Source organism: Uloborus diversus, chromosome 3 (genome assembly GCF_026930045.1).
Source record: "Uloborus diversus isolate 005 chromosome 3, Udiv.v.3.1, whole genome shotgun sequence".
Classification (NCBI taxonomy): domain Eukaryota; kingdom Metazoa; phylum Arthropoda; class Arachnida; order Araneae; family Uloboridae; genus Uloborus; species Uloborus diversus.
In genome coordinates, this window is record NC_072733.1 from 190,334,755 (window position 1) to 190,356,428 (window position 21,674).

Below are 21,674 nucleotides of genomic sequence, written 5' to 3' on the forward strand. Positions count from 1 at the left end.
ATTGAGGTAGTGAGAAGGAAAGGAATGCAAGTGGCAAAATTAAAAATTTGGAGATAACCAGTACACATGGTAGGTGAACCTCTCCTCTGTCTTGGGGCAAGAGATAGTACTAGTAGCCCTGGTAGTTGCTGCTATACAGCATGATTTAGAAAAAAATTCAATAAAAGCCTACCTAGGATGTTTAAACGCGTTTTGCTCAAAACTTGAACATGTCCACTTACATCCCTTTGCTTCTCACTGCCTCAATTGAATAAATTTTACTAGTGCACTAAATATGTTAATCAAGCTTCAATTTTGTTGCCGTTTCTTGTCAATGACACCTGCTTTTCTTTATCGACGCCCGCTTTTCATCCATACACGTATTGTTTTACACTAATATACCTCCGTGCTTAAAAAATATTTCCATTTTCACTAGATGTGTGAAAGAAAACATTATTAAATTACAAGAAAAGGATGTCGCAATGGGAAATGAAAGAATGTTAATATTTCACTTTCAAGAATAATAATTAAAAAAAAAAAGTAAGGTTAAAGCAAACTTTTCCGCCCCTGAAAACTTACTGCCCTAGGCATTTGCCTACTCCGCCTAGTGGGAACTTGTGGCGCAAACCGCATATTACATTTTATTATGTATAACCTGAAATTCTCTCTTCTAATATGTAACAAGTTTTTCATAGAATTTACTAAAGCACGTTTAGAAAGGTTTTCCTATTGAAAAAAACTACAGTGAACACTTATGCACCACCACTTTTACGCACCATTTTTGTTTACACCAGCGATTTTCATCCTGGAGGGTGCGAAAGAATTTGAAGGGAAGTGTGAATGTGCAACAAATAATTTTAAAAAATCCAACTATAATTTACTCAATTTTGTGTTCATACCATGGGTGGGCTGGCCCGCCGGGCCATTGACCCGCGGACCAATTTTTTTTGCCCCTTCAGTTTTTTAATTATTTTTTTTTATTTTTATTTAATTTTATTATTATTATTATTGTTATTATATTTTTTGCGCCTTTTTGGGAGTCAAGGTTGGCGCCCTCGTGGGGAACCCAGTCCACCCCTGGCCCATACATTAATTGTTTTAACATTATCGCGCATTTTATTAAAGAATATTTCTTAAGTTACCCCTGATTTTTTCCACGACTTTCCGTAGTTTCCGCTCATTCTGTTGGAAAATAATGACAATTATCACTCTTTATGAATCATTCTGAAATTAAATATTTCACTTATGTACCCAAATTTTATCGTAAACTTTTTTCCTTAAAATGAAAAAAAAAAAAAAAAGATCGAATTGATCTTATCAATTTACATCATATGTAACATCTTGCGAATGATGGTCATTTTCCCCGAATTTATTCAACTTTAAAAGAATTCACAGAATTCCGAACCGCCGGCCGTTGAGGATTGAACACACGACACCTGGTGGACAAAACCAGTGATCTACTACTGAGCTATGATGGATCATCTGCACTAACAAACGTTAACTCGCCCGACCAATAGAACGCTTTTTTTATGTTTTTTTTTTCTTTTTTTTTCAGTTCCCTCCGGCCGCTACAACGTCCCATAAAAAGCACAGCTTCATTTTTTTTTTTTTACGCATCCCGCTATTACTTTTAAGGGAAATAAATTGTAATTAGTTAAGGTAATCTGACCAGTGAATGGACAAACACTAGCGAGTTAACAGCCGGTTATTTTTTTTATAGGAATTCATAAGTTTTGTCTTGGATGAATTGGTAAAAGTAAGTGCATTTAAAACAATTCCAAAAAGGAAAAGACTAAAAAACTATTTTTTTTTTTTTTTTTTTTTTTTGTCCACTGGTTAGAAACGTTCATTTACTGGACTGAAGCACCACTTTTCATTTTATCCCAGAAATACTTAAAACAAAGTCGTAAAAGTTTTCTCTGCTCTTTCAAAGATAATTGAACATATAAATATAAATGTTTTTTAATGTCAGTAAAAAAGGCTACAGCTTTTAATCTTACTATGTCTTACTGAAAATAAAATTGTGCCTAAATGCTCATTATAGGTCAGACTACTCTATGTTAAATTTTTTGCTTTCTTTGTATTTATATTTACTATTTTTATGCTATGCATTGATACTTTCATATCTGCCATTTCTGTCTCTACCGGTTGAAGGGCATCATGGCTGTTAAGGGATAAGAAAAAAAAAAGTCGTTGCTAGTGGGGCAAAATGCCACAAAGGACTGCAAAACACTTTTAGAAAGAATAATGTGAAAAAACTGTTACTTAAAACCCAGAGTAGAAAAAAGGAGAGAGAGAGATGTTTGTGTGTGTGTACTATAATAATATATTAGTAATAATAATAAAGAAATGCTGAGGGGAATTCAGGCTAGGAAATATTAGACTAGAAATGCTCTATTGAGGCTGTGAATTACTACGAGTTATTGAGTGGAAATGCTGTTACATATCTATTCTACTATTAAAATAATGATTATAGTAATAATAAAGAAATGTATATAAAAATACTTAGAATAAAAGAACTCTCGGTTAGTAAGGTTTCTACATCCAAGTTGAAATGCCTGGTTCCCAGAGGTGTGAACAGAAGTTTAATCAAACACAAATGACTTTTACGGTCCCCCCTCCACATTGTTTACCCCTAAGTCCCTATATATATTTCACATCTCATTTAAAAAATATTGGGCTTCATGCTCGAGACCGGGTCAACAGGTGTCCCTTCTCTCCCCCCCCCTGTGCACGCTCCAGCTGGTAAAGGACCCACTATAAACATTCCAAAAACAACATTTTTCAAGAAGAAGAAGCGGATTAGTGAATCTTATTTGGGCAACAAATGCGTTTCCATTTCTTCTACCAATGTTTACATGATAAGGAAGATAAGAAGGGCTTAAAAAATTCAGCTTTCTTTTTGGAACTTACAAATCTGAACCAGAATTAATATAACATAATATTGGCGAAACGAAATGCATTAAAAGATATATAGTATATCAAAAAGAGTAGGCTAGTTGTAGCGAACTAGCCATTATCAATGCTTTTAAAAGCTGTGCTCGTCTGTTTGTGTTCGTGTCTGTAACCCTATACCCTCCAGACTGTCAATGTCTATCAGGTCAATACTGGTACCTTTGGGATCCAGGATATCCATGGGAAGCCATTTCACCCTGTCTCAGCCCTCTCAACCTTAAGGGACCGGAGAAATGAATTAATAAAAATACCAATACAATCATCAAATCCCCCGCCGCAAGTGATGAAAGGGGGTTAATGAGAGAAATGAGCAGGGGGGTGGTTCCCCTATTAAATAAATAAATAATGTGTTCCTTCGAATCATTCATGTTCTTACGGCAATTTATGTTGCGTTTTAGAGTTTTGAATAGCCTTTTTCACTTCTTTCTCAGTTATGAGCTTTTTCCGTTGGGCCGGCTCATAAGGGCGAGTTCACTGTAGTTATGAATGCTTTACACGTATATATTAAACAATCAATAAGGTTCAAAGTTCGTTTTTCTGTTTAAAAACTTTCGCATTATTTCGAATTAAAAGATTTGTGTAACTTGTGTATTTTATTCTTTGTAATATTTACTTTTAATATTTTTATTTAACCTTTCGAGAATTCAAATACCTTCAATTTATTTCATAATTTTATGTATCAATATATTTTAAGTTGTAACTAACCCAGGTATGGTAAAAGAAAAACAAACTCGATTTTTTTCAGACGAAATTTAGTTGAGGAATGTGGAACAAAGGGAAGTTAAATTACCTTTTTCAAAATAAAAAGAATGGAATTTTGTTTTGAAAATTACAGTACATCAGCATGAAGAATATTTTACTAGGAAACTTATATTGAAATATTACTTTTCCTTCTTGGCAGTAAACTTATACCTTCAAAGAAAAGAGAGAGAGAGAGAGAGAGAGAGAGAGACAAAGCTGCAAGTTTTTATGCTACACCATATATACGGGGGGGAAAGTGAAACATAAAATAATTTTCCAATGAAATATTTTCTATTTGATTATTGAAAATATTGAAAATAGATATTGAAAATATTTTCTATTTGAATATTGAAAATATTTCGCTTCAAAAGAATGAATAAATGAATTAATAATATTTACTAATAATAAAGCTGAAAGTATCTCTGTCCGGATCTCTCTCTGTCTGGATCTCTGTGACGCGCATAGCGTCTAGACCGTTCGGCCGATTTTTATGAAATTTGGCACAAAATTAGTTTGTAGCATGGAGATGTTAGTTGGCATGGAACCTCGAAGCGATTTTTCGAAAATTCGATTTTGTTCTTTTCTATTCCAATTTTAAGATCATTTTACCGAGCAAATTATCATAACGTTGACGAGTAAATTACTAAATTATCATAACGTAGAACCGTAACATGGGCGACCAAATTAACATAGCAAATTGGCCAGAAATTCATCATCCATTAATTGTAAATATACAGATGAACCAAATGACCTTTTCCTTTTCTATTACCTGCAAAGCCGTGCGGGTACCACTAGTGAAACTATAAAAAGAGAAACAAATAACTTAATTAATATAAGAAAAAAATGAATTAGTGAATTTAATAGTGACTGAATGAAAAAAATGAGTAAATTTATTAAATGAAGGGACGCAAATTTACAAATACATACGTCAGTGATATAATAAAGGAATGATTAAGTAAACGAAATGATCTATTTCCCTTTGTCCCTGTGAACTTGACAAAGTGCATTAAATATTTAAAACCCAAAACATGCCTAAAATTAGTTATATAAGTAAATGATGAAGTTGAACATTATTGAGGGGGGAAAATGCTAAGATAAGATTCATTTAGTAAAACGTAAGGAAAAACGCTTAAGTAACTAAGTAGAAAATAACGACTTATAATCATATATTAAAACATAGAATTTTATCAATAATGTGAAAATTTATAAATGCAAAAACTAATATCCATGAAATAAAGCTTAGCAATAAATGTAAAAGTATTAAACATGGAATGATAGAACTTAGACTTGCATATAATATATTTCAAATTGCAAGTAATTTGAGAAGCTGTTTACGTTATAGTTTCTCGCACCTGTTTTCGTCTCTTTCTATTTGTTTATTATCTGTGAATTTCTAGGTTTTCCTCTTAAATTTGTTTTTGTGTACTTGGTGAGTCACTCTCGCCACAAAATACTCTCAATAGTCAATGATCTCTTCCGTTTCACATTATCAAATTGTTTTGGTAAGTGAATAATACTTTTCAGCTATTAAATGTTTTTTGAATCTTGCGGGAAAAATAGATGACGCCTCGAAATTCGGTAAACAATGAAATCCTAGAGATAAGCATTTCCATATGAACCTGTTTGAACTCTGATGAATTTTTAAAACATAATAAAGAATTGGAATGTTGCGTTTAGGCACGTGTTGAAGATCGCTGAAGAAAAAACTTAATTATAAGTATTTCAGAAAATCCGCACACCTAATACAACACCGCCACAAGTCAAAAATTGTCGATTTTGAGTTTTATATTATACGTAGGCTGTTCAATAAGTGATACGACTAATTTTACTGCCGCGAAATCACTCATCAGATTGTTAATTTCTGTGGCAAGGAAAATGTTTGCTGTCTGTATTAACAAAAGGAACCGATAGTTGGCGTGTACAGACTCGTGTTCTTGAGTATCACGTGATTGAGTTGAAGCCTGTTGTTGGAACAAAGTTATGCGATTTAATGTTTAGTGATTTTTGTCTGTTTCCTCAACTTAAGAAACCATTACGAGGCAAATATTTTGAAAGCAACAAAGCATGTCTAAACTCTGCGGAGGCGATATTGAATAAGCTCTTACAAACTTAACGTTCACAAGTATTTAACAAGTGGACAGAACGTTGAAATAAATGCATTTAGTCCCGCAGAAGTTATTCTTTAAAAAACCATGTAAATTATGACGATTAAAGTTGTTTTGTATTTTTTATAAATTTAGTCATTACTTATTGAACAGCCCTCGTACATGTCCCGGTGCATTTTTTTTAGTTCTATTAAAATGCAAGACAGCCACAAACGAAAAAAAACCCTTATTCTTGAGATGTGTCAGTGAGTTACTAACTATAAGCTAAGGCGCATTACATTTAAATTGATTTTTCCCGAAAAGTAGGTTTTGCTAATGTGGCAGTGTTGTACTAGATGTGCGAATTAGGTTCAATTGTAAGAGATTTGCATTTAAGAGCATTTTTACGAAGTAAAGAATATGATAAGGAATGTTTGAAGGTGTACGGCGTATTTGGAGACCCCGATGAGAAAACCCTATGAGATATACCCTATGAGAAAAACCCTGGTTGTAAAATAGTCAGAGTACTTTTTATCAAGTAAAGCACGTTCATAAGTAACATTCCATTTTTTATTGCTTTTAAATTAAAAAAAGAAAAATTCAGCATGGAAATTACTTACGCATTTGCCTATGCCTGACATGAGAGAAACTTACCGGCAAACACTTTTTATACCATTTTCTTAAAAATAACTATGACCTTATTCCCTGCTTCCTAGTCACCCTTCTCCCCCCCCCCCACACACAACGGAAATTGCAAAAATAAATTGCACTACACCTATTATTAGTTTTCGGCAAAAAAAAAAAAGAATTAAAATAAAAACAAATTTAAAAAATTAAAAATGAATTTTAAAAAAAAGCAAACATTTTTTTTGCCAGTTTTTCGCAAAACAATTCTTGCCTTCAGGGGTTGAAGGGCATTGAAAGTTTTTTTATGAATCTGAAAAATATTTATTAGAAAAACAGAAACCTCATATACTTGATATACAGGCGACACAAATATATATATATATATTTTTTAATTATACAACTTGAAAATATGAGCAAATATGTCCGCGTAAAACAAAACAAAATAACGAAGTCAAATTTTTAACCGTGTACTAAAATCAAATCTGCAAAAAAATAATCCACGTAATATATGAGAGTCCTTCTTTCCCTTTATTTCCCTTTTTATTTCCCTTTCTCTTCTACTCGTCGAAGTTACACTTTGTGCTATCAGCAGTAGCTCACAAGCCCGTTTTTCTCTCAGTTCTTCTCCTTCTGCGAAGAAAAAATAAAAATTTTGCTTTAAGCAATGGAACAGTTTCTTTCGTTCAAAATTTCCTAAAACATTCAGTTTGCCTTCAAATTTCTTTCGTTTTGCATTAGTTCTAGATCCTCACTTTTTTTGAGCGGAAAAGAGGAAAAAGCAGATCTTGTAAACTTCTAGCCCTGACCAGATTAGTGCATGGATATACAAAAGCACTTATTGCTGATTCAACTACAGCTTCCAAGTTCAGCCCGCACCCGCGGGTATCAGAGATGTTTACGAGCAGCATGGACAATATTTAGCTGTTGACTTTACGAACAAAATAATTTTCTGACGAAAATATCATATCTCCTGGACATTTTTGTAACCAAGGACAGCACAAAAACCTAGTAGTGTCCTAGCTGATCCCGGGCGCCTGGTAAGCCTACATTTGAACCACTTACAAAAAAAAAAAAAAAAAAAAATAAAGCTGTTTCCTATTATGTCATTTTTTATCCCTTAAAGTTTAAATAATTATGAAAATTATTGAATGAGTGTTTTTCTTCAATGAATTTTCCGATTTTCTTTTATTTCTATCTTGTATTCATTTAAAACTTTTGGTTTAAAACAATGCCTTTCTTCTTTAACATATTATGAGTGTTTCAAGTTTGATATGCTTCTTTAGTAAGTCAAGAATAGTTTTTCTCAAATAAAATCTTGCCTTTTGTAGCTTTCCTCTTTTTATGTTCTTAATTGTCAGTCGATAATTTTAGATTCTTAATTGCAGTTATGATCTCTTTAAAAGTGAATGCCCCCGCTTTTGCAGCATTGCATTATTTAAAGCCACCAGAAAGAGAAAAATCTTCATAAGTTTCATTATAAAACTCATTTGCATGTTCTTATCATCGTTCTAAAATTCCTTATTTATGAGTAGGAATTACAGTATTGTGATACCCGTAAGAGTTTCTTTCCCCTAAGAAATGCTATTTGTGTGAAGCTTCATTGAAGAGTAACTAAACTAAAAGAAAAACGAATTGCAAATGTAGAAGAAGAAAATAAACTGCGAAGCATACCTGGTTTTGTAAATAGAACTAACGATTGAAGGTGGAGATGGAAATGAAAATACAAAACTATACAGAATCTGGCATATCAACGCCTCTCTTATTTGGAGAGGGCGCTTTGTGAGTTGTGGTGAGAACACGGTGGCACAGATGGTATCCGCAGTTAGCGGTCATTGATTTCTATGTTCTCCATTTGCGTTAGTCGCAATGACGTGGTGCGGTGAGCATCGTCGCGTGCTGAGGAGGGTAACTACTTTGTGTACTACTCAGCGAGCATTTCGCATTCGATTCCAACTTGGCCAACATGATCCCGTTTGGAAAGAAAAACTATCTACCTCGTAAAGATTATTGTGCAGGATTTTTCTTACACTCTTATCAGACAATTGCAGGGCAGCTGCATGTTTGAGTGCAGAACGCTTTGGAGATTCCTTTATGGACACCCTCACATGCGCCCCGTTTTTAAGTGTTGTTACGGTTTGTGGTAGTCTAGGCGTTTTTGTTTTTAGGGAAGTACTTGCGACTCTAAAATTTGATAAATAAATAAATTTCTATCTGGAGCGTGCCGGTGCCATGTTGAAACAAAATACAAAGTGCTCGTTGGCTAATAATTACAGAAACGTCCATATGAGAACAGTTCCCCACAGCACAGAATAATGATCACCGTACCACGCCATTACGCTACTACTGCAAATGGTGCGTATATGTTGCCATCATTCAATATTATTTGCGCCACCGTCTGTCGATTACAACTCAAGCTGGACCCAATAAAGAGCCTGCTGTTAAAAAAAAAAAAAAAAACTCAAATGTTATAGCGTGATTTATCAAAAACCTGACATTTTCCAATCACACTTTTTTAAAAATAAAAATGCTTTAAAAAATCTGAAAAAAATTACTTTTTGTTAGATCTTATTAAGAGAAAAATAGATTAATTCCCTTCAGCTATGCTACACTCCTCAAAAGAGGGGGTCAAAATTTCCAACACCAGGAGAGTGACAAAATGAGTTTCATCAATGGGTTATGAAAAATTTAACTAGAGTGAGAGGAATAAATCTTGCCTAAATCAAAAAGTGTTTTTTTCCCCTTTTTATAGGTTTTTCCATATTATTCAATATGAAAAGCTTACACTCTGAATAACGGACAGTTGTTTAATTTTTTTTTTTTTTTTAGTAGTTACTCTAAAATTCTAAACCACTAAATAAATAACAACAACCACATTAAGTTCCATTGTTTGCTATTTCAAATTATCTTATTTCTAGAAGTATTTTATTACCTATAGGAAGTTGTTCTCTATTTTATCCAAGTCAAAAACTTCAAGCAACTTCCCTTATCTATTCGAGCAACATTTAAATTAAAAAATGTATAACCAACAAATCTCTTTTTGAAAAATTCTTCTGAAATAAATAAATCAATAGATAGAAAAAAATTAAATAACTAAATAAATAAATAGAGTTTTTCTATTGGCTACATTTTTTATTTATCGTTTGCCACATTCACCTTTTTTTAAATTATAATCTTATTTTCTAATTAATGTACTTTTCTAACTAATGTATTGGAAATAAATTCTTCTATTCTGCTGGATGTATTACCGGTGCTTTATAAATAAAATCAGAAGACTGACTTTTTTTTTGCGTCAGGAGAGGGACATTTTTTTTAATACAAGGCCTGTTACGTAGACTCAGAATTATAATGAAAGTAAATAATGTTATTTTTCTATTCTAACCTCTTAATTCAGTTACACACTACAAGTATTATTAAATTTTATCTATTATTTAAATTAGAAAGGTTTTCCAGGAAAGTGACAGCTAAAATGTTACACACCCCATTTTGGAACTTCAAAGTTTTAATAAGTATAGTCAGGCAAATCATATTAACGAAATACAAGGAATCCAACAAAATCGTGAGAATAAATAGTGTTGTACTACAGCAGATTAAAAATTCCTTTTTTTTTAATCTATAAAAGTTGAACTCATTTCTAGGCCAGAAGAATGACATGAAAACTTGGGGAAAAACTTGAAAATGATGTACCATGATTATTTAAATAATTAAATAAGTTTAAAGAATATTATTAAACGGCATTAAAACCTGTATAATTTAGCACTGCAAATTGATTTTGTGGAATGTTGATAAACAATGTTAAAATAATTTATATACATTTGAGAAACGGATTGCGAGACGCCAGGAGAATGACTTTTTTGGCTGTTCAAAAATTTTCTTATGAAAAAATAAACTTGTTATTTTGTTAATAAGAATGGAATAACATCGAAAAATTTATTTCTAACTATTAATAAAAAGCAAAAACTTTCTAAATCAAACAATTTTTGTGTTATGCTTCCCGGACGTGATATTGTTATTGTTTGGAGAATCACCCATATCATTAAAACTTGCTGCAAGAATGATAGATTACTTTAGTTAGACTAAAAGCAAGAAATTTTCACTTCTGTCATTTTTTTCTTGCTAATGCATAGTAATCTAGTAACTGACAAACAGCCTGTCATTAGTGTTGTGTACTTCCATTTTCACTCGCTCTAGATGAAGAAAATTGATCTGTATATTACTGGAGTTTTTCACTTGGTTTGTTTTATAGGTTTTTGAAATCAATAAATATTCCATAATCATGAGAAACAGATAGTGATGGTTATCTTTAACCGAAACGTGGATGAAGAGGTGTTTCGAAAAAAAAAAAAACATTTGTCAGTCAAGATTTTCAAAATATTGTAAACTGAATGCCCCATTGAGAGTAAAAGTGCATTATTTATGATTGATGAAGTGATAAAATTAGAAATAAAATTGCTCGTTATAGTTTTTTTTCTCCCAACTAAGCGTCTTTTCAAGAATGTTTAATTAACCAATAAAATAACTTTTCAGCCCTAGCGTCAATTGTTTTAATAATTTTTGGCTCTCAATGAATTGAAAAACCCTTTTTTTTTTTTTTTTGAGGTAGTATTTTTTTTTTTTTTTACAATGAATGGCGATTACCAAAATTTGTATACTGCTATTTCCCACCATAATCTTTGGAATTCTTGAACTTTGTTACAATTAATGTAAAAAAAAAATAATTTAGGTTTCATTTAAAGGTGGGTACGTTTCAACAAGATGTTGAAAACCTATTGCTAAAAGTGAAATTCTTATGTAAAAACAAAACAATGAAAAAAAAATGCATAAAATAAACTCCATTTTCAGGGCCCAAAATTTTTTATTTGAAAGATTTTTGAAAGGAAACCACACCATCATGTTTTGTTTCAATATTCGAGGCTCAATTCGGTAAATTCATTGCTCTTAAAAGGTAGTAGTTAAACCTACGAAAAGTGTAAAATAATTGTATATCTCTTGAAACAATACGTGATTGTAAGATCATTTTTATGGAGACTGATGGAGAAGATATTATTATTATTGATGGTAGTGTCATTGTCGGATCTATGGTGGAACAGGTCAGGCAGCAACTTCCGAGGGGTGGAAAATTTATCCAATTCTATATGTTTTTTGTTGAAACTCCATTAAAAAAAAAATCTGCTTAATAAAAGTTGCCTATATCGAAGCTGGTTTTGAGTTAACGTAATCGCGTTGTTTGAGTCAAAAATACCAAGTAATATAATTTAAGGGTAGTCGGTACCTTGTATGTGCGTAATGTTAAACTACTGAAATTTATGCACCCCTTTCTCAGAAAGTGTTCATGATAGAAATTTACAGTATGTTCAGTGTTTTCAAGAGATATCAAAGAGTCTACTGAAGTGAAATTTTAAGGCAATTTTATTTATTTCATAATTTATTAAGTTTTAACTAATAGTCACTTTTTAAAGGGAAAAAAAGAGACCGTTTTTGACAGTAAAAACAGCCGTTTAGGAAAAAGTGTCAGTTCTAAAGGTAAAATTTCATTTCAGTTTTATTCTGAACGCATAAAGAAAATGATGGAAAAATTTCAAATAAATATGTAAAGTAGTTTTTCAGAAAAAAAGAGCATGCTTTTTTTTAATTTGACATTTTGAAAAAACAGCATTTGAAATTAAAAATGTACGTACATTTTAATGCATCTCTGTCCCATTTATATTTAAATTTAGTTACTTTTAACCTACACAAAAACATGATTTCGGTGTTGCTTGAAGGCTCTTAATTTTAATATTTTAAATGGTTAAAAATTGAAAAAATATTATTTTTTGGGTTTTAGGGTACCAACTCCCCCTAAACTGACAAATTTTTAAGTTTTTTTTTTTTTTTTACTTTTTCCTTTAATGCATTGAAATGACCAAAAATCCCAAAGTGAAGAAATTCCTCTTGACACATTTTAAAAACCGAATTTCGAAGGAGATAGTCATATTAACTGTAAACCAGATTTTTGCGTTGATCATCTAACTCCTACTAAAATTTCAAAGAATTTGTATACGTCTTCTTTTAAGTAACGTTTACTTCATTTCGTTTCAATTATGTCTGAATTACGGCTTATTCCTTTCTGTGTGTGAACTTGATTCACATTGGGTATGGTTGATACATTTTGGAAAAAATATTAAGATTTTTTCATTATATGGAAAAAAATGTAACAAAGGTGTTGAAGTCATCAATTGGTAGAAAGATGGTAATAGCGTGAAATTTTATTTTGATGCATAACTTTAGAAGCAAAGATAAAAAAAATAATTTGAATTTTGACATCTTTTGAATTCAAATTATGTTTTTCGCAATCACGAGTGTGTGTATGTAGGCGTGTGTGTTTGAGTGTGGGGGGTATGTGTGTTTGTGTCTGTGTGCTGGCATGAATTAGTGGGTAGTTGTATGTGTGTGTGTATATGTTTGTGTATGTGTAGGTGTTTGTATGTATGCGTGTGTGTATGTGTTTGTGTGTGTGTATGTGTGCGTGTGTAGTTATGTATGTATGCGCGTGTGTGTAGGATATGGATACAACCTGGAGACGGCTTTCGCTATAGGAGCAGCATCGTGAGGAGCCTGTCGACGGTCATGGTGCGGCGGTTGGCGGTGGGAAAATAAAATGATAGAGGACGCCAAAAACAGTCAAATAAAAGCAATAAGCAATCGTGATTGCTCAAAAATCAAAATGTAAAGTGTGTTACCTGGTCTCCACTACATTAATTGCAAGAATGTGCATTAATTCTGAAGTAAATGCATCTACTTATTTACATTTTAAAATTACTTATGCTATTATCGATCTAGTATCTTCGGAAAACAGATCATGGCGCTATTTTTTTTCATTACATTTTTCATTCCTTTTTATTAACAACCTTCCGTTAATTGTGCTCTTTTTGAAACGGTTGGTCACGCTGTACCTATGAGGTGTTAACGACTTTTATAGAGCTAAGTTAAATAAATATTACTTTTAAAAATTCATTGTTACATATTAAGATCAACTGATTTATAATTAGTAAAATTAATGACTCTCCGTAGAATGAAAAGTGCAGTAGGATGCACCTGTGTCTGGTGCACGCGGCGACTAACGGAAGGTTAATGGATTTACTGCCGTTAACGTTGGGCGTAAAGATTTTGAACCTGTTTTCTGCACTTTGTGCATTCCATCCTCTTCGTTTATTACATTATTTTTTCTTAAATGACATTCCCTGTATCTTACGACAGTACAATGAATGCAAACTAAAGTCAGTCATACAAAAATTGAAATATATTAGTGATTATTATGATTGACATGTGGAATAAAAGAGATTTGCTTATATACTTTAATTAACTATCAATTTCCGTCGAACAACAACAGCACTTGCTTTAAACGCTGATAAAAAATACAAAAAAAAAAAAAACTGATGATTGACATGATTGGTAAGAGTATAATCGCTACTTTCATCAGAAATAACTAATTCAATGCCTTGAGTGAAATACACGATTGAGAGTATAACTTTTAGTGATTGCTTTGTTAATGAATCTGCAACATAATGGCCTCTTCTTCAAGATAACTACAGATGATAGCAGTCTTAAAACACGCCCATGACTCAATTCGTCATTATTTTTTCCATACATGAATGCTAAAGCGTCTATTTTGGTTCAGATGCTTTGCGAATACTATGTTACATATTGACTTGATTAGCTTAAGAGACTGTAAGAGCCAACATAACTTTTGGATGTAGCATTGCTCTTTTTTGCGATTAAAATACATTTTTTCTTCTTAAACTCATTTATCATAGTTGAACCTATAACCGTAGATGCTATACCTCTTTGTTTTTCTGTGCATTTTTCCTGTCACACTAAATTTCTTCGAAATTGCTTTCTTTGTATCTGAACCAAAAATCAAGTCAACCTATCATGGAATTAATATAATTGGAAATGTTTTCATTATTTACGAATTTGTGTCCGTGACTTAGAACCAAATGGGATTTTTTGATGCGGCAAAAGCTAAAACTCCGTGATTTTCTTTACAAAAATCTTTCAGTAGATACCGACTGTCAGAGAAAATTAGCCAAAAAAAAAAGCAAGGACAATTTCGTTTTTTTTTATATGGTGGTTTTCATCTGCCAAAAGCCGGATAAAATTTGTGAAACTCCTTAGTGTGAACTTGGAATTCGTACTGAGCACAATTATATTTTTTGCTCAAAACATTCAGATTATTCGAAATATTTCTATCTTATGCTGAAACGTTTAGGCATTTAATGTGTATCAAAATTGAAAATGCATCCATATTAACGAAATTATGTAAGGTATAGTCCAGGTCAATCCAGGCAGGGGGGTTACCATCAGTCTCAGAAGATTTTGGAATTTAACATTTGTTAAAATTCATCAAGTACTTTACAGGATTATATTTGTTTTTTCTCAAAAAGGATTCTTGACTGGAGATACAACCCGTCAAAATCGGCAATCTGGGCACCATTTCTCAAGACAAAAATTTAACATTACTTGATCTACAGGACAGTGCATAATTTTGTTGATATTTTTAAAGATATTAATTATTTCTTTAGAAATGTGTGTTTAATTTTCCTTTGTAGAGCGTTTTGGGAAAAATTAAATAAATAAATTTTTGAACTTTTTTCAAAAACGCTAATTGCATTTTTTTTACAGTTAATTAGTATAACTGAGTACTAAATTCTTTGAAAACGAGAGCTTTCACTTTTGAGTTTAATATGATTTAGAGACATTTGAAAAAAGGAGGGCTTTTGTGGAACGGTAAATGTAAAGGTATACTTGCAAATTCTAAATTCTGTTTTGTAACAAGTATCTATTAGACACTTTTAATTTTGTTGTATCGCCACATTTTCATTCTTAGTTGCCATACCATCCACGAACTTTGTTTTTGTGAAGCAAGAAGAGAGGCTTTTTGCACTACGCTTGTAATTTTCGACAGCTCCTACTTCTTACAGAAAAGTTTCCGCACTGAAGTTTCGGTCTGCTAATCGGCATATGAGCGCCTTCTTGTTTTCATTAAAAACAGAACTTGTGAGTGAAGCGGCAACAAAAATGATAATGGTGCTACAAAAATAATTAAAAGTGTCGACTGGTCATTTGCTACTTGCTACTAAATAAAATTTTAAAATTTCAAGTCGACCTTGACACGTACAGTTTCTAGAAAACTCTCTCTCTCTCTCTTTTTTCAAATGCCTCTAAAACTTGTTAAACTCAAAAGTAGAAGCTTCCATCTTCAGGCAAGGTACTAATTAATGGTACTAATCAACAGAATTTTTTTAAATTGACGTTTATGACAAAAAATTCGAAACTTGATTTAATGTTTTTTTTTTATTTTGTTTTTGTTTTTCAAAGCACTGTATCAAGAAAAAATAAACAAAATTTTCAAATGGTGCAAATAGTTTTAAAGAAAAAATATTGTTTTTAAAATAAAAATAAACCTCGGTAAACTGTCTTGAACTGTATATGTATAAAGCAGCACATAAACCTAGGAAAAGCAATTTAAAAATTGTATCTAAATTCGTAAGTAAGAAATGGTTGCCAGGTTGCCATCTTTGGCAGACTTTAATCAAAAATATGCATATAACCCACTTTTTTTATGAACTGTGAATATTTAGTTTCGTAAATACATAGTTCCGGAGGGAACTTAAATTCAGAACTCTCCGAGACTATGAAGGTTAAATTTTTTCATTTAATTCTTGAATTGACATAGACTAAGTCTTAAAAATTAAAGAATGAAAAGGAAGTATTAGGAAAACAATTAAAGAAAAAAGAGAAAGAATACCTAATTTTTTCGGGAAATATTTTTTGAGGTTACACCTATGTAACAAACTGGTTTTGTGGCAAATTTAATGAAAATTTACTGCTGTTTCGGGGGAAAAATATTTTAAGCATGATTTTAAACGATACTTATAAGAGTTGCCAACTTTAGAGGAACATTTTGAGGGTCAATTAAAAATTTTTCGGAGCAGTTCGGTATTTTGTATAAAAACCGATAAAAATAACTAAAACCACTTATCTAAAACTGTTTAAGAGCTTTAATAATCATTTAAGCACTGGTATTAAAATAATTATTTTTAAACTAATAAAACAGCTTTAACCACTATTTCAATCTCTGAGCATAAGTACTTTTAATTTCCCATATTTACAAGTTTTTTATGAGAAATAGCAAAAATAAAGCTTGAAAATGTTTGGAAGGGAATTGCGGAGCAAAACAACTTCGTTGCGGAGCCGCCGAGTTTCGCCATTTTGCGGAGCAATTGGCAACTGAGACAACAATAAAAAGAAAAAAAAGAGGAAATTTTGTTCGTTAAAGAAGCTAACAAAAACTACCAAACTGTCTGAAAGCAAAAATAAATTTACAATTCTAACTTAAAAACCAAAACGCCAGAGAGAACGTTGTAAAAGTAATGAGCATGGTTTCATAAAATTTGATTTATTGATTCATCTGTTCAAACCATCGAAACTCTTCAAAATATGAGTCTGACTGCATCAATACACAATCTCAATTTCCATGAATAGAATGCACTCTGGAAGTCTAAAATTTAAAAATATCAAATAAAGTGCAAATATGTACGCAAAAATAATACGTAAATGGGAATGGATTAGGAGAAGAACAATGAAAAAAGTTCTTGCTATGTTTTCCAGCATTTTTTTACGAGTTATTTTTACATTCTGTAACTATGGACCATGGGAATGATTGATACATGTAAGAGAAGTCAGTACAACTCATTCGGTCTCTCATTGCAGGGGAAAATTGGAATTTATATTTTATTTGATTAAGGGAGCACTGCAACCTGCTAAAAAGACCTGCTAGAAGAAAATATTATGTGCCACTTCAACATTGAAAAATAAAAGCAAAATCGAAAGAAAGACAGAAAGAAAAGATAAATGTTTTGCGGATCTTAAAGATAAGATCAAAATTTTCGAAATTATCTTTATGTTGTTCTAATATGGCGTTTTGGAAATCTATTAGTAGAACAACAAAAGATTAATTTTACGGATTTGCTTTCTTTTTCAAATGTATTCTTTATTTTATTCTTTTTTTAAAATTTCTCTGGCAGTAGTGCCCAAGAACGATAACTTACAGACCTGAATAACGTGCTTATGTAAGCCATATGAACGGTTTTCCAATCTTAGTATTCATACCACATCAAAGCGTCATCAGGGTTGACCTTCTAACATATGTGACATGCTAAGTGATTTACCTCTTCGGAAGCTCGTTCACCTTTTTTTCATTAATTTTCTGATTGGGAATTGCATCTTTATTAACGTTTCTGTGTTCATTTATTTGAGACCAGTTTAAGGAAGTACTTATTTTATAAACAAGTAATGCTTCCGCAATACTATCGCACTGGAAATGTTTTATTCGTTGCATTCAATTAAACATTTTTTTTGTCTTAAACCTTAAGACCATCATGCTGCCATGGTCTGGTAAACAACAGTATTTACAGAAACCAATTTTTGTGATTGTTGAAGAAACGTGTTTTTTGTTTCGCCACAAACAGTAGCAAAATGTTGGATTTGACGTTTCGTGCTTTGCTTTCGTTTCGACGTCGTTTTCGTGCTTTGCTTTCAGCGGAATGTAAATAAGCAAGTTTGTATAATTAAACCAAAGTGAAACAGAAGACAAAAATGCAAAAAAAAAAAATGTAAAACGAGAAAGATTTGCAGATACTGCTGCTTACCTGGCGAAATCAGCATGGGATATATGTCTTCAAAGTTCAGGCTTATTTTATACATTATTAAATAATAATGATTTATAAAATATACTTTTATAAATATTTTTAAATAATTTAATTATTAATAATTATTTTCTAATTTTTAAAATGAAATTTAGACATCACAATCTCTGTATTAGCAAAAAAAAAAAAAAGATATTGCTGAAAATATATATATTTTTTTTGTTGTTTGAAAATGACGCGAGCTTCAATTTTCTACTTCAGAGATTATAATCTTTAAAAGGGTATAGAATGCTAAGATGATGATAAATTTTTTATAGTATTTTTGCTAAAATTATTTCTTAATGAAGAAATTAAAGAAATTTTTTTTGTTTTGTCCGTGCCTTAATAAACTGTAATGATCAGTCTGTCTTGTAGGTACTTGAGTACTTTCCTTTTCTACCATTACTACTGTCATCTCGTTATTTTTTTCCTAGTTTCATTATCAACGTAGTTGCAATAGAACATGCATTATTTTGAGGCTTTCTAATTTTTGATGCTTTGTTTAAACTGGTGCGAAAGAGTCAGCTACTTTTTTTCATGCCTTTAAGTTAATGTATAACCAAGCAGCATTTTCTTTCTTTAATTTTTTTTCTTTTTGTTTAAATAACATAGCTGCTGAGAAGATGTTATTATTATTATTTTTATAGGGATTAATTAGTCAAAATCTTTACGATTTCTAACGCATGGAGAGACAAAAATGTCTATGATTTCAAAAAGTTCACAATGTGAATGTTTAATACCTATAATTATTCTTGATAGTTTCGTCCTTTTTTTTAAACAATCTTTTTGCTCGCCGGTATTGATAGCAGTAAAAGCACTCTTTTATATCTACTACCGCTTGGAAAAGCTAAATGCTAAGGAGATGTGGAAAAAAAAACAAAATTTGTACTTTTGAGTAGCTATTGCACGAAAAAGTATATTGATGAAGACTTAAAAATAAAAAAAAATATTATCGAAATCAAATAATATATTCCACTCCAGGAACGAGTCTGAATATTCGAAAAAACGGAACAATTTCATCGTTTCTTTATAATTTTCTCCCAATTTTGCTTCTATATATATTATAGATTTTAACGACGTTACTATCCGTTTTTCCGACAAAAAAAAAAAAAGCTATGAGAGTATAGTTTTTACTTTTATGTCTTCTTTGTATGCTGTATTCGTTAAAAGTGTGCTCGACTGCATTTCAAGAACATAATTTTGAAGTTGTTTGCAGATTTACAAAATTGCCTCTAGTATTTCTTTTTTCAAATGCTGTATTATCAAAATTAATATATGACAGAGTATTATGGCTGTATGAGACCAGATAGAACACCCTATTTAAATTATTTATTTTGGAAAGAGTCTAAGTCACATTTTCAAAATTTATACCATACATAAAACAACTCTTTATGTGGGTGGCTCCTTCTTGAATAAACATGTTTTTTGACGTTCATAAAAATGAATGAAATTGAATTCGAAACTTGCCTTTTTTAAACCAAATACCACTCCTGTCCCCAATATATATTATTTTCCCAGGCAGTTATTTGGACAAAAAATGTGACTTTTTAAACCAAAGGATTCATTTTAGTAGATGACTATGCCTAGAATGCGTGGAAAGCCGCTGAAATATTTTTGTAAACTGTAGTTAATTCTAAGAATGAAATCACTTAAAACATATCAGTAAGAATGAAACACAGATTAACAACACGCGATATAAATAATGGTACTTTTATTAAAATTAACACTTTACATTCATGAAATACATATGTTCCAGGCTTTAATACAAGTTGTGTTCAACTTTCCTTGAAAATAAAAACATACAAGAAGAAGTGTTGCTTTTTATTCCAAGCAACATATCACACCCATGGTGTTTTGTATTGCACCGGTTAGAGTACCATTAACTAAAACGTCATCATACACTTCAAATGTCACCAATACCCTACCCCATTGTCCTACCCAGCACCCCTCTTAAGCAATGCAAATATACACTGATGTGTGATTCCTAGGAAAAAATGCACAAAAAATTGTCCAACATGCGTTTCCACAGCGCATAGGACACGCAGCCCAAGTTAGAGAATTCTTATGTCTTCGCGTCAAGCGTAGTTGTAAGAATTACTCAAGAAAAGCGATGTGTTCACTGATGCTTTCAGTTCAGAAGAAAAATGCGCCGTTTTTCTTACAAATGGATGAAAGATTGTTCGAGTTCTGGGATTGCGCTGTTTCACAAACCTCAGCCGACTATTTTCTCTTAAAAAAATCTCGGTTGAGTCGCAAAACGAGAGGTGGTTGTGGCTGGCAATCTCTTGGATCGCATCTCATCACGCCTCCAGCTTCACAACGGCATTGCATGCATGGGCCGCTCGACGGACGGACGAGCTGATGGATTCTGTAGATGACCCCCTCGATTTCACAGCCTGAAAAAAAATTGAAAATTATTAAGGTTTGAAGGACAATAATGTCTAAAGAAATCACTTTAAGTATAATGCGTTTAGTAACGAAAACAGCTCCACCCATTAATTTTAATTTATTTACAGCTTACCCGCCACAAAGTGGTTTAAAATGAATCCCTCTCAGTCTGAACCTGACTACCGAACAGGCCGACTAGGCTTGGGCCTATGGCCCCTTCTTAAAGAGAATAAAAGAATTGTGCATGACATTACAACTAGACAAAAAATACATGTATTTAAAAAAATAATAAAAAAATAATAATATTGTTTCAGGAGATTTTATTTCATTTCAGCAGTCAAACAAAAATTACGAGTATGCCTTCCAAGCTAAACACAATCAGAGAGCTGCTCTGTATCTCCCATGATCCTATCACAGAGGCTTTGCATGTAGTCATTTTTTGCACTTTTTTCGTTAATGTTGTATCGACATCTTGTTGACTGCAAAGAAGAAAAGTTTTATTTTCGTTTAATATTTGGTAATTTTTGTAGTTTTTTCGCAGAAAAATTGTTTAGATCATTGTATAATCAACCGAAGAGAATTTAATACCATTTAATCGTTCAACGACAACTTATTGAAACATTTCAAGTTAAATAAAAATGTTAATGGGTCATTCTTCAAAAAGTGTTACTTTTCTGTCACACGCTTTTTACAGTAAAAACGTTAAAGAACAATTTATTTAACAATGATTTTAAATTTCATAAAAAAATATACCTATTTCAACCTGCCAACAGTATTTTAATAATAATTTTTATTTTAGTATATTTTTGGTTCACAACATGTGAATTCTCATCTCCGTGGCATGTCACACACCCTTGTGTGACTGTCTATGTTTCTTAACAACTTGTTCAATTAAAAGTATTTACTTATTCATTTATTATTCCTTTCACAAGTGTCTCAAATTCAAATTGTTTAAGTATATTTAATTTTTTTAATATTGTGTTTTAGTTCGTTTTAGTAGGACAAGGAGTCATGTCCCATAAAAAATTCTCTCCTCCGTTACATAAACACAAAATGCCATTCCTCATCAACACGTGACAGTAATGACATTTATTTTTTTTCCATGATACAAGGGAGCCCCCTTGTTTATTTTCAGCCATAGTTGAAGTTGTGAGATTTTTGTCGAAATACAAGAACA

At 31.7% G+C, this 21,674-nt stretch overlaps 1 protein-coding gene across 1 annotated transcript in view; it reads right to left on the reverse strand.

Annotated features, from left to right (window-relative positions):
• Positions 1–20,329: 20,329 nt before the first annotated feature.
• Positions 20,330–21,674, reverse strand: part of LOC129219100 (mucin-2-like) — a 43,098-nt gene continuing 41,753 nt past the window's right edge. Inside the window, exon 7 of the mRNA XM_054853420.1 lies at positions 20,330–20,505. Coding sequence (XP_054709395.1) covers positions 20,330–20,505 — 176 coding nt within the window. The remainder of the gene's footprint in view (positions 20,506–21,674) is intronic.